The following is a 13552-nucleotide window of genomic DNA, read 5'->3' as shown; positions in this document are numbered from 1 at the left end:
CCAGAAATGTACTTTTAATATGGTAAAATAATTGTTCAGCAATATCTTCAAAAGATTTTTGAATTTTGGCGCAATTTTTCTCTATATAGTGTTGAAATGGTAACTAGTAAATACCATAATTTTTGTTATGCTAGCATGTGTGGAAATATTCAAACCACGTGTGTTACAACCAGTGTTGGGGAAAGTAACTTTTAAAAGTACTTTACAACTTTTACAATATTGCGTTACTCCATTAAAAAAGTAACCAATTACGTTACTTAGTTACTTTTTGTGGAAAGTAATGCGTTACGTTACTTTTGCGTTACTTTTTAAATCTGGACAGGGCTTGCTTGTTTGTTTTTAAAATAAAAAAAGTAATATTTTTATAAAAGCCTTTTCACAGCAAAAGTGAAATGAATAAGCCTCAGGCTGAAGGGAAAGTAAATATACATCCGTACAGTAGAATGTAGAAGAAGAAATTTCAACACACTTCAGCAATAAAAAAAAGACACGAATGTTTGTCTAGAGTAATTTGTGCTTATTAGTACGGTTGAACTGGATCATCGAAGGTCAGAAGCAAAGACATTGGTTAATAGAATGGGATTAAATACATAAAGGATATTTGTGTTGTTTAACATTTAATTATTGCAGGTTTGCGTCATATTCGGAGTTGCATTATTTTTATTCATTTTGAGGAATCTGTGTGTTTTTTGTGAGTGAGATGAATTAATGCATATTCATATTTATTTTAGAACTACAGTAACATCTTATTTCTCTCAACATGGGGACAGGAGAGCTGTCAGTCAATAAATTGGAAAAAAAGTAACTTGTGTTACTTATTTGAAAAAGTAATTCCGATATTCTCTTGTAAATTAAAAAGTAATGCATTACTTTACTAGTTACTTGAAAAAAAGTAATCTGATTACGTAACTCGCGTTACTTGTAATGCGTTACCCCCAACACTGGTTACAACTAACCCCGCGTTACTTTGTGCCCCCGTGCTCCCTGCTGTAACTGAGGTTCATATACCAGTAGATGTGTTCAGAAAGGCAAGTAGGCCTACGAGGCAATATACAGAGAAATCTTCTCCTTATGTGTAACACGTGTTGGCTATAATATGTTCATACACAGGCAAACTCAAGAATAACTTGCGCAATTTTATATTATTTGAAATAATTAAAAGAGCAGTTTCATGTCTATCTTTGTAGCCTATTGTTTAACTGGTCGAGGTTGATATGAGATTTAGGAACTAATTAATAATAAATAATGCAATACATTTTAGAGAAAGTAATTAATAATCTTACCCTGTTGAAGATGTAATTAGTTAGTAATTAATTACTTTTTTTTAGAGTAACTTATTTCAACACTGATCATTTAAAATGAATTGAAATGCTAAAATAAATAAATGTACTTGACTGTACATATTGTTTTAATTTCAGATGAATAAAATTGGTATTACTATTTATTTATTTATTTCAACCTGTGAATTTATGTTTTTGACTTGAAAATAAGATTAATAAGGTAAAATTGATTTTGCTTCTTTGGTCACCAAATTCACACAGCAGGTATTTCCAAAGTAACTGAAAGTGTGGATATACAAGTAAAAATTAAATCCAAAATATGTTGTTAAAAATTGCAGTAATATATGTACAAGGTATTTCGAAATTTACATTATCTGCAAAGGAAACTGACCCCCATTCAGGCTCAGTTTCTCTTTGTAACGCGTAGGCATGCTGACCAATCACAATGCGTTGTTTAAATCACATGTTGCCGGTTCACTGACGCAAAACCTCCGCGACTCCTACAGATCGCTCCTCCATGTGAATGTCGTCGCCGCTGTTATAAAAGCTGATTTGACAAGGTAAGAAAGCAATATTTGCTCTACCGGTGGTGACAGCGAAGTCCAGTTCAGTTTCGCTAAAACATGTTTATTGAATCAGTATCAGTGTTTACTGGGCCGCCTAAAAATCTTGCTTATAATGATGACAGTTTCGTAAGCTTATTGCGGCGCCTGCCCAAATCGGCAAGGTCAGAATACACTTTAACCCATGACAGACAGCCAGGTAATTTAGACATTTGACAGATCTTTATATCGTGGTTAGATTCAGTATATTCGGAGAGTGTTGAAGCCCAATACTCTTTTTTTTTTTTTTTTTGAAAGCAACAACACTAGTAAAATAATTAAATTTTTAAATGCAAAACACCACAGGAAGAATACAGGAAGTGCCCTTTTCAAAATGACCACCAGACTGCTGTGCAGATGGGCGCGATTATTCCCTCGCTGCCCTCAGGCTGCCACAGCCTCAGCCCGACTACAGACCTCCACAGTCTACCAGACAGAGCCAGTGTGCCTGATGTCCCTGTCTTGGACCCGACCTTCTGCTAGGCACCTCTGTCAAGGCAATGAACTGGCTAGAATGGAGGAGACGGTTTTTCCATATGACCAAGCGCAACTAGTCCGACTTGTTGAAAAGGCACCCACCCCAGAGGAAGTGCTTCAGTTGTGGGCAGAACATGGCGGATCTGCCAGCGATGCTGCCAGGTGTCTAGTCCAGCTGAACCTGCGCGTCATGGAGAAGGGTGGCGAAGGAATCCTGCAGGATCCGCGCTGCGAGAGCATGCTGGAGACTGTACAATCTCAGGTAACCCAAGATTGAATAGAAAGTCCACTTGTAACTGATATCAAGACAGTAGAAGATTATCTTTGTTGTGGTTTTCTCACAGGTGTCCTCAGTGTGGAATGGATCTCTGGTGGGTCTTCTACGTGCTCTCACTATGTTGGGTCTTCCTTCTGATGCCCCTCTACTCCGCTCCATCCAGAATGAAGTGCTCTGGAGGATCCGGCGCCTCACATACCGTCACCTGGCCTACCTGGTGGACTGGGTAGCCTTTCAGCGAAGACGAGGGTGGGATTCACATGCTTGACAAAGCTTGATTCTAATTAATGGAATTTTTACCACATGATCATTTAAAATTTAACATTTTAGGGATGACTAATAGTCAGTGAAATTATAAACTAGTTGATTATAGATTTTTGTATTAGCTGTACAATTTTAAAGGCTTTTTTTTTGCTTTTTTTTTGCTTTTTTAAAGATCATTATTTGGTGTGTTTGGTGTAACAGCATATGTTGACATGCTTTAATGTTAAAAAAAAAAACATTATTTTTCAAATACTGTACATTATTGTAGGTCCTCTATGCCCCGCCTCTCTCAAACACGTCGTTTTCAACAAAGCCCCCTCCTTTGACAAGCGCCGTCTGCTCTGATTGGCCAGCTGACCCAGTGCATTGTGATTGCAGAGTCTTAACTTTGATAAAGAATATCTCTTTGGTTTTGAGACTTTAGTCTTTGCAACTTCAGGGATCTTATCTATTCACGAACAGCTTGTAACACTCCAAAGAGAAAGGAAAACTTGAAATCGCATCATATGACCCCTTTAATATACATGCAGAAAGGCTAATTAAAATGTTTTTTGTGTGCGTTATGACGCCTATATTCATTGCTCTGGTGGATATGAATCTGACTAATCATACAGAACTTCCTTAATACTGACTAGTCGTTCATATATCTGACCAACTAGCTGAATTATTATTTTTTTCATATCCCAGTCATATATATTTTTTTTTTTAGAATTTATTTGATTTCTATTAAATAATTCTATTAAATGATACAATTACTGTTTAAAAGTTCGGGCTCTGTAAGATATTTATTTGCAGAAATTAACACTTATGCAGTCAGGATGCATTAAATTGATAAAACGTGAGTGTAAAGAATTTTATATTGAAATATATTTTTCCCAAATAAATACTTTTCTTTTGAACTTTCTATTCTCCAAGAATCCTAAAAATAGGTATCATGGTTTCACAAAAGTATTGAGCAGCACAACATTTGTAATATTGATAATAATAATAGGAAATGTTTCTTGAACACCAAATCAGTAATGATTTCTGAAGGATCATGTAACACTAAAGACTGGAGCAATGATGATGAAACTTCAGTTTTGCCATCACAGGAAAAAAGTACATTTCAAAATATATTAAAACACAAAACAGTTATTTTAAAATGTAAAAAAAAAAACATTACTGTTTTACTGTATTTTTTTTATCAAATAAATGCAGTCTTCCTGAGCAGAAGAGACTTCTTAACAAAAAAATCTTATCGACCCCAAACTTTTGAGCATTTGTATGTGTCGGCTTTGAAAGGAACTGATATGCATGAGTACCTACATCAATCTTTTTTCTTAAAAGTTTCTTAAGTTCTTGATTCTGTAGTTGGTCATGCAGCTGGTCTGTTCTCATAATGTTGTTGTTGTTTGTGTTGTGAAAGGTATGAAAATGAAGCGCTTACCACAGCCCTGCTGAAACAACTGGAGCTGCGCTGGACAGAGCTGTGTGACAGTCGTACCGTCAGCATTCTCATGGGCCGTGCTTCGCTTTTCACCCCCTCTCTCATGGACAAACTGGAGGACAAAGTGAGTGCACACACACAAACACCTTTAGCCAGCTAGTCAACCAAACATATTTGAACACACTTTTGAAATTGCGTTACGTTGCATTAGGCTTGTGTAACTTGACTGTCAAACACTGAACTGTATCTTATGCTTTCTAGGCTCTGGAGTTAGCAGAGAGCTTCAGTGCAGAGGATATCCGGAGAGTGGCATTTGCACTGGCCTCTCAAAACAGACGGGCCGTTCCTTTGTTACGTGCTCTCTCATACCACCTGAACCAGAAACCCTCTTTTGAACTGAAAACACCATTGCTGCTTGACATTGCATACACTTATGGTCAGTGAGTTTTTTTTTTTTTTTTTTTTTTTTTTTTTTTTTTTTTTTTTTCAGTTAACCTCATTAAACAGCTTTTTGTCTAGACTTGAATAAATAACCCTAAAAATTTAATTGTGTTCTCATTTTTCTCTAAATAAAAAGGTAAGCTGAATTTTCATCAGACACAAGTGCTCCAGAGAATTGCAGCAGAGCTATTGCCTAGGTTATCAGAACTGAGTTCCCTCAACGTAACCCGCTGTGCCAAGTCTCTAGCCCTTCTCAAGTGGCTGCACTTGCCTCTATTTGAAGGTTTTGCTCAGGTTGGAATCATTTCTTATCAAATCCAAACCACCAATTAAATTATACTTTCCTTGAAGGCAACCTTAGATTTAGTTTGATTATTATTTTTTCCCCTCTCTGTTGTTTTTCAGCACTATGTGAGTAATAGTAAAATCTACAGCACTTTGCAGGTGTGTAATCTCCTCATATCTTTCGCCAAACTCAACTTCCAACTCGGCAAAGGAGAGGAGTTTTACCAAAAGGTAACCAGTAATAGTAAGAGTAAGAGTGATATATAGATATGCATGTATGTAATGTGTTTATTTTGTGTGGCTATAGGTACACAAAACTTTGGAAGGTTCCTTTCAGAATTTAGAGCCTTTCCTGAAAACAGACGTGGTCTGGTCGCTGTGTGTGCTGAACCAGGCCAATCCTGATTATATCTCCTCTGTTACAAAGTATGACTTCCAGAAGAAACTTGCAGGTGCGTAGGAATGAATGTGCTAAAAATATTCAAGAGGCTGTACTCTTCATTTTGGGACAACTATTGAATTCACATTTCTTCTGTTGCACAGTGATTAATATCATTTGCTGTTCTCATCAGAAACACATGGTGGCAGTATAGCCTCATTTTCTTGTACAGCGGGTAAAATAAGTATTGAACACATCACCATTTTTCTCAGTAAATATATTTCTAAAGGTGCCCTTGACATGAAATTTTCACCAGGTCTCATTCTCAAATGGAATGACATGGAAAAAGTATTGAACATTTACTGAAATGTATTTATTACTTTGTACAAAAGCCTTTGTTGGTAATGACAGCTTCAAGACGCCTCCTGTATGGAGAAACTAGTCACATGTATTGCTCAGGTGTGATTTTGGCCCATGCTTCCACACAAACAGTCTTCAAATTTGGAAGGTTCTGTGGGCCTCTTCTATGAACTCTGATCTGTAGTTCTTTCCATAGATTTTCTATTGGATTCAAGTCAGGTGATTGGCTGGGCCATTCTAGCAGCTTTATTTTCTTTTTCTGAAAGCAATTGAGAGTTTCCTTGGCTGTGTGTTTGGGATCATTGGCTTGCTGAAATGTCCACCCTTGTTTCATCTTCATCATCCTGGTAGATGGCAGCAGATTTTTATCAAGAATGTCTCGGTACATTTTTTCCATTCATCCTTCAATTATATGAATTTTGCCAGTGCCACACCATGATGTTTTTGGGGTGATGTGCAGTGCCATTTGACCTCCAAACATGGTGTGTATTATGGCATCCAAAGAGTTTCATTTTGGTCTCATCGCACAAGACCGTATTCTCCCAGTATTTCACAGGCTTGTCTAAATGTTGTGCAGCAAACTTTAAATGAGATTCAACATGCTTTTTCTTCAGCAATAGAGCCTTGCATGGTGAGCGTGAATACAGACCACAGCGGTTGAGTGCAATACTTATGGTTTTCTTTGAAACAATTGTACCTGCTAATTCCAGGTCTTTCTGAAGATCTCCACAAGTGGTCATTGGCTCTTAGACAACTCTTCTGATAATTCTTTTCACTCCTCTGTCAGAAATCTTGCGAGGAGCACCTGGTCATGGCCGGTTTATGGTGAAATTGTGTTCTTTACACTTCCGGATTATGGCCCCAACAGTGCCCAATGGAACATTCAGAAGTATAGAAAAAGCCTTCTGTAACCAATGCGTGGCATTGACATATTTAGTGTGACATGTTGGTAATGAGACACCTTTTTATAGGCCATCGGTTGAGACTAAACCAGCTAATATTAATTTCCACTGACTAGGGGCAGGATTGCTTTCTAATTACTGATAGATTTCAGCTGGTGTCTTGGCTTTCCATGCTTTTTTGCACCTCCCTTTCTTCATTTGTTCAATACTTTTTCCTGTGTCTTTCCACTTTATTACACAGAACTTAATTGTTTTGTTTTCGTCATTGGCTCTTAGACAACTCTTCTGATAATTCTTTTCACTCCTCTGTCAGAAATCTTGCGAGGAGCACCTGGTCATGGCCGGTTTATGGTGAAATTGTGTTCTTTACACTTCCGGATTATGGCCCCAACAGTGCCCAATGGAACATTCAGAAGTATAGAAAAATCCTTCTGTAACCAATGCGTGGCATTGACATATTTAGTGTGACATGTTGGTAATGAGACACCTTTTTATAGGCCATCGGTTGAGACTAAACCAGCTAATATTAATTTCCACTGACTAGGGGCAGGATTGCTTTCTAATTACTGATAGATTTCAGCTGGTGTCTTGGCTTTCCATGCTTTTTTGCACCTCCCTTTCTTCATGTTCATTACTTTTTCCTGTGTCTTTCCACTTTATTACACAGAACTTAATTGTTTTGTTTTCTTTGTATGTATGGATTACTTGGGTTGTTACCGACATCTGGTGAAAATTTCATGTCAACAGCACCTTTAGAAATATATTTACTGAGAAAAATGGTGATGTGTTCAATACATATTTTACCCGCTGTATCTGTCTTTTTTTCATGAAAGGAAGATCTAACATACACGGCCCTTCTATTTCAAATAATTCTGTTCCTTTGAATGTTCATTTCACAATATTGCTGTTTTTATTATATTTCAATTATATTTTAATAAATGCAGATTTGGTGAGCGTAAGGAACTTTTTAAAAAAAAAATTAATAATAAAAATTTTAAATTAAAGAACTTACCAACCCCAAACCTTTGAATGGTAGTCCATTTTAAAAAATGGTTCACCCCAAAATGAAAATTTTTAATATGATGAAATTAATTATTCACTCATGTCTATTTAAACTTGTATGCTGATTTTTTTTTTTCATGGAACACAAACATAAATGTCAATCACCATTCACTTCTTTTCATACAAGGACAGTTCATACTAGTGAACAAGGCGGACAACCTGTGCACTATAGTCAGTCTGCAGTCGTATGATATCATTAAAGTTTTCCTGTTCTATCCAACAACAGGTGGCATTGTGGATCGGACTGACAGCTATCGACTGAAATTGCTGCATATCTCTGCCTTTGCTCTGTTGGAGCCTCTAGGAATCACTATTGAATCCCCCGCTGTGCTGCTGCTAGCTCCCCAGGGCAAAGTGGAGGTCAGCACCCCCCTGAAGAGCAGCCTACACACAGCCCTCCAGAGCCTGACCAACAGCCGGACACAGGCCCTCCGCATTTCTGTCAAAACCATATACGGCTGGACAATAGGTGAGTAGCAACTGTGAACACCAGAGCGATGCGAGTTATGTACTTTTTTTCAAGGTAACAGGGGTCATAGATCTGATTCATGAATCCTTAAATTGTAATCTAACAGAACATGTTAATCCTTTTAATTTGTGAATCTATTGATTGTATTTACCACAGACGGAGAACTTGTGGTAGATTCAGAAAATAAACCTATTGATTTGGAGAACTTGAAAGCCCTTCATTTACCTGGAGGCGGTGGAAGTGATGCCTTACCTGCAGGGGCTCGACGGTGAGTGTTAAAGTAAAAAGCCTTGTCCTAAGCTCACATACAGAGATGATATTCTAAATATGTCAATTGTGTTTGTTCATTTGCAGAATAGCATTTGTGGCTTGGGAGTTTCCTAACTTTTGCCTCAGGAGTAAGGATCTTCTGGGCCGCTTTGCCATGCAGAAACGCCACCTACAGCTGGCTGGGTTTTTAGTGGTGGAGGTGAGACACAGTGAAATACAAGAATAGGAGATGTAGGGCTGGGCGATATAGCTAAAAACATTAATCACGATATAATGTTTCATATCATTTGGCATCGATAATTATTGAAAAATGGGTTTTGATTGGTTAACCATGTTTTTACTCTTAATAATAATAATAATTATGATTCCAGTGCTATCATTTTTCTGTGTTATCGTTTTATCTGTAGTGTTTTCACTTCACGATTCTCATTGAATTAAGTTCTGTTTAACTTTATTATAAGTATGCACTGCAGTTTGTCATTTGCCGCTTTAACCGTTTAAGCTTTGATGTACATTCTGAATGGCTTTTAATGTTTTTGTTCATCGACTGTAAAAAAAAAAAAAAAAAAAAAAAAAAAAGCATGAACCAAAGATGTCGGTTTGCATTTGTACTTAAACCCAGCAAACAAAACAAAACACACCAAAACAAAAAACAAAACAAAATAAAATAAAATATTAAGTAACATTTGTAACCAAGGTAATGTGACAGTCAATTAGATGGTTTGGCAGTCTTAAAATAAAAAAATAAATAATAAAATAATATATTAAAGTAAAAAAAAAAAAAAAAAAAAAAAAAAAAAAAAAAAAAAAAAAAGTCTGAACGTGATTCCAACAATAGTGTTCCTCTTTGTCTCTATTGTACAGTAGTTGTGGTGATGACCTCTTTATTCTCATAGAATTAGAACAATTATTGTAACATTTATCATTATAGTTATACTTGCTGCGAAACAGCCCTTTAGAACGAGTATTGAAACTTTATAGTTAAAGCTGCAGTCCGTAATTTTTGCCTCTTTGTTGCCATCTCTGTTTGAAAACCTTGAATTGCAGCTGTGTGTGGAATTATCTAGCTTGCGTGGGTTGTGAGTCGGCACAGCTCCAGCGCAGATGAATCGAATGTTCTGAAGAGTATGTGTGGATATTTACTGTACTTCGCAATCACAGATTCTAGCCTAATTCTTGGAATATATGATCCAAATAAGAATTTTCACCGTATATTGCCATCTGAACAAGTAATTAACAAGTCTGCCACGTTTGTTCTGACCAACTGAGGAAAAAAGCATTACCATAAATCTCGCTACCAATGGTGATTGACTCTAAAGATTGGTTAGCTATTATCACATCAAACCGTTCAAATTATTATTATTGTTATGCTTTCTCAAATGATTCATATTAACATCAGCATTGGTGACTAGGAGTATAGTGTGTAGATTTCAATTTCTGCACAGTCTAATCTAATTGTCATACTCTTCGAATTTCATATTAAGAAATTAATTTAACCCAAAAAGCAAATGATGCTCCCTTTGAACTGGTTTTCTTTCAAATACAAATCTTTGTAATCCCAGGCTATCTGTAATCAGAAGCACATTTATAACTGGAATATAATTTAATTGCATTCACATGTGTTTCATAAACATATAATCCTTTATGGATTACAATCTGCCATCAAAATAATACATTAAATTATTCCAGCTGCTGTGAGAAAAGGCTATAAACGATCGGCCACCTGCTGGATCCTCACATGCGATAGCCTAGTAGCCGGGCCAACTTCTTTATGTTTACAGACGTGACGTAATGACGCAGCAGCATGCTCTAATTTCCCGCGAAAACCTATCCGTACCACTCAAATTAGAAAACATTATTATTATAAGCTAACCATTGTGAATCGGGCTAAAGTAAGGTGATAGTTTTGAACACTGGCTTATGTACTTGCTCAAATATTGATTTCAGATCATTTTTAACCAAAAAAACGTTACGGACTGCAGCTTTAACATTATAGTTATCTTGTAAATAAGTTTTAATGAAGTGCAAGGTCAGCAGTGTTTACTGCACAAACGTAAGCCAATTTTGTAATCATCATTTAATTAGGGATAAGTTACATGAGCATTAGGGGTTAGTATCAGCTATACATCATTTACTGATGGTCTTCCAACTCACAATAGCACTTCTTATTTGATATACTCTCCTTTTTATAATACCGGTGTAGTTAGCCTGATTAGCTCTATTCCTATTGTCACAGCTATTACATGCCAGTCCCCCCTGGCTTTGGGTTATAAATAGTGGCGGTAAAGACAGAACTGTGGAAAAGGACTCAGGCTCTGTCTGCAGCATGTAGGCCAATCCTGTTAGCCCTCTGCCTCCTGGGGTACAGTTAGATAGAGTTGGCTGGACTCATCTTTACTTCCAACTGAGCACAGGCCTTGCATAATGCTCTTGCCATTTGATGCGCTAGCTGACAACAGCCATTTTAATACGCCAAAGTTCATAACACTTCTCCATTTTCTGTTTTTCTGAGATTGTTTTTTGCATCACATCTGCAAAATTGTGGCAAAATGTAACCGGTAAAAAGTTATATTGTCCATTGTGTTGCAATATATATAGCACAGTTTATACAGACACTTTTAAACCAAGCAGTTGGCCAATGCAACGAATCAACAGTCATGACCAATTTTAACTCATTGTGAAATCTTTCACCCTCAGACTCCTTTATTGAAATGACTTGACCACACTTTCACTCTCAAGCATACTGATGTGTCACAACGTTTTCCCCTACAGGTGCCGTACTTTGAATGGCTGGAGCTGAAGTCCAACTGGCAGAAAGTGGCTTACTTGAAAGACAAATTAGGGAAGGCAGTGGCTGAGGACATGGCTAAATGAGCCATCAAGCCTGTCAATAACTTTAAATGCTTTTGACACAGCCTGCTCATAGACATTAACTGCCCCAGACAATAACATGACTTACAGGTGAGGGAATGACAGAGATATTGAATGAGTACTGCATATACACACACACACACACACAACAAAGAGATCGTTGCAGCATCCTCAATTCCCATGATCCACCCGAACATCAGAGTGGAAATCAAATGCATCTGGGAGCTGTGATCAATCTCTGCAGGAACAGAAAGCAGAGCCTCCAGAAATCAGCAGATGCTCGGAAGCAACAGAGTCGTGTATCCGCTGCCTTCCCAAAAAAGAAACTCTGAGCCAAAGAGCTAGGCGAATGTTGTGAAACGAAAGCGCGAGTGATCTAAAGGGCATAAGCAATGTTCACTACAGGGGAAAACAACTAAATTGTCAGACCTTTGTGTTGATCGTCTGTGTCCTCGCAAACAACTGGATGTTCACACTCTCTACTTCCACTTATAATAAATACATACACCTTCAGTTTTTGATTCAGTTGCCTAGACAACACATGGGGCTTTCCTTGTTGCCAAGGAGACAGTTGTTAGGCTGGAAATATTTATGATGAAAGGGATTGAGAGTTCAGTACTTTAAGATTTCTTTAGACTTAGAAAGCACCACTCTATTGGTGTTGTCATTAAAAAAGAAAAGGTAAAATAACTCTACTTGCCTCACCTGATATCTGTATATTTGCGAATATGCTTGTAATTAAATTAAAAATGTAAAACAAGGCAGTATGTAAGAATACATATTGGATTTAAAAAAATATTTCCTTTAAATATTTATTTTGGAAAGGTCGTTATTGCATTCTGGTATGTTTAGACCTAGTTGCAGACCTGTTATTTGCTGTCAGGTAAACCTGAAGTACATATTCTTATCAGTCTTCATGGAGAACAGATGTTCCTGTTCAAATCTTGAAAGATTTTGTGCAGAGAATGGATTTCTTAATTTAAGACTTTCACCTCCATGTTTGCGATGCGTGTTATTAATAAAATCAAATCTCGTATTTTCATCAAAAAGCATATGGTGACTCGTGGCTGTATTTTGCCGAATGTGGTTTGCTAATGCTGACTGTCTGTTGAAATGTGTACTGGTCTTAATTTATTTTTCTCTGTTACTATGATTTAAGACTTCATAGACACCGAGTTATGGTTTGTGGTGCTGAGCAAATGTCCTGATATGTATCAGAATCTAATAAACGTCTTTTTAATAATGAGCGGTCTACTATCAATTAACAATAAATATTTAGGTGTATCTGACGTTGGCTGAAATATGCAGTCTTATTTTCATTTTAAATCACTCAAAACAATATCAAAAATGTGTGCACATCCAAAACAAAGTTGGGTACAGGTGTATGTATAAGTTCACAGAAGGGTAAACACAAGGGTAGCTCACCGTTCTTTCACCTTGTTCACCTTTCTTTGTGATATTAAAATGTTTTACACAATGACAAAAAAAGTTTCTTTTTTAAAGAACTGTTCACTTTAAGGTTCTTTGGGGAATCATGCATCATAGCATTAATGCCACTGCCATTAGCTATAAGAAAAATACAGCTCTGGTTCAAAATAATTAGCTTGTTATTGATTTGTTTACTTATAAATGTGTTTGTTGTTTTGCATTATATGACATTAATGAGCTCAGCCCCTGTCATGTATAGTTATAGGTTATTGGTTTTTTGTAAGGGCTTTCACTGCATGTTTGTATAGCCAGGCATTGACATCAGCGCAAGAGGAAACAAGGTTTTGTTTTAGTCCTTCTGTCTTCCTTACCTTGAAGGGCAGGTCGACCCCAGCTCGGGTTAGCTCAGTCAGACTGAGTTATGCAGGGGCCCCTCTGAAGAGCCTTGAAGAATGAAGGAGAGCTGACCTCTCTGCAGGCTACAGGGAAGGTGACGAGTATTCTTCCTTATTTGATCCACACATCTCTCATTCTGTTTATTTGACCAGTTATCTATTATGATAGACGGCCCTCTCCTGTCTCTTTTTATTGGGTCATCTGAATTTAGCACACATTTCAAATGTTTTATTGAGTCTGGTGTCAAAAAACTTGACCGGCCTGCATAAAAACTGTTATACTGTTGTAGCAGCAAAAAGCAGCACGAACTCCCTATTAATGCACATGGTTTTTACAGTAAAGCACATATGAACATACTTTTCA

General features: G+C 37.0%; 1 protein-coding gene across 1 annotated transcript; it reads left to right on the top strand.

Moving 5' to 3' along the window:
* The first annotated feature begins 1744 nt into the window (after window positions 1–1744).
* LOC107596077 (protein TBRG4-like) lies at window positions 1745–12592 on the top strand. The gene is made up of 12 exons (XM_016286695.1): window positions 1745–1840; window positions 2189–2621; window positions 2704–2885; window positions 4306–4450; window positions 4588–4762; window positions 4904–5061; window positions 5173–5283; window positions 5360–5504; window positions 7982–8224; window positions 8381–8492; window positions 8579–8693; window positions 11267–12592. The coding sequence occupies exons 2-12, from the start codon at window positions 2217–2219 to the stop codon at window positions 11366–11368; spliced, it is 1893 nt and encodes a 630-aa protein (XP_016142181.1). The 5' UTR covers window positions 1745–1840; window positions 2189–2216; the 3' UTR covers window positions 11369–12592.
* Window positions 12593–13552: the final 960 nt, after the last annotated feature.

The sequence above is a fragment of the Sinocyclocheilus grahami genome, unplaced genomic scaffold, assembly GCF_001515645.1.
Source record: "Sinocyclocheilus grahami isolate Dianchi unplaced genomic scaffold, SAMN03320097.WGS_v1.1 scaffold11.1, whole genome shotgun sequence".
Lineage (NCBI taxonomy): Eukaryota > Metazoa > Chordata > Actinopteri > Cypriniformes > Cyprinidae > Sinocyclocheilus > Sinocyclocheilus grahami.
Note: the sequence above shows the minus strand (reverse complement) of the source record. Positions and strands in the feature narration are given on the sequence as shown.

What these genes read in the sequence shown, in the direction of transcription:
- LOC107596077 (XM_016286695.1), top strand. Translation starts at nt 2,217, where the DNA reads ATGACCACCAGACTGCTGTGCAGATGGGCGCGATTATTCCCTCGCTGC. An exon ending in TTACCTGCAGGGGCTCGACG is followed by an intron (nt 8,493 to 8,578) that starts GTGAGTGTTAAA and finishes GTTCATTTGCAG; the next exon opens with AATAGCATTTGTGGCTTGGG. An exon ending in CTGGGTTTTTAGTGGTGGAG is followed by an intron (nt 8,694 to 11,266) that starts GTGAGACACAGT and finishes TTTCCCCTACAG; the next exon opens with GTGCCGTACTTTGAATGGCT.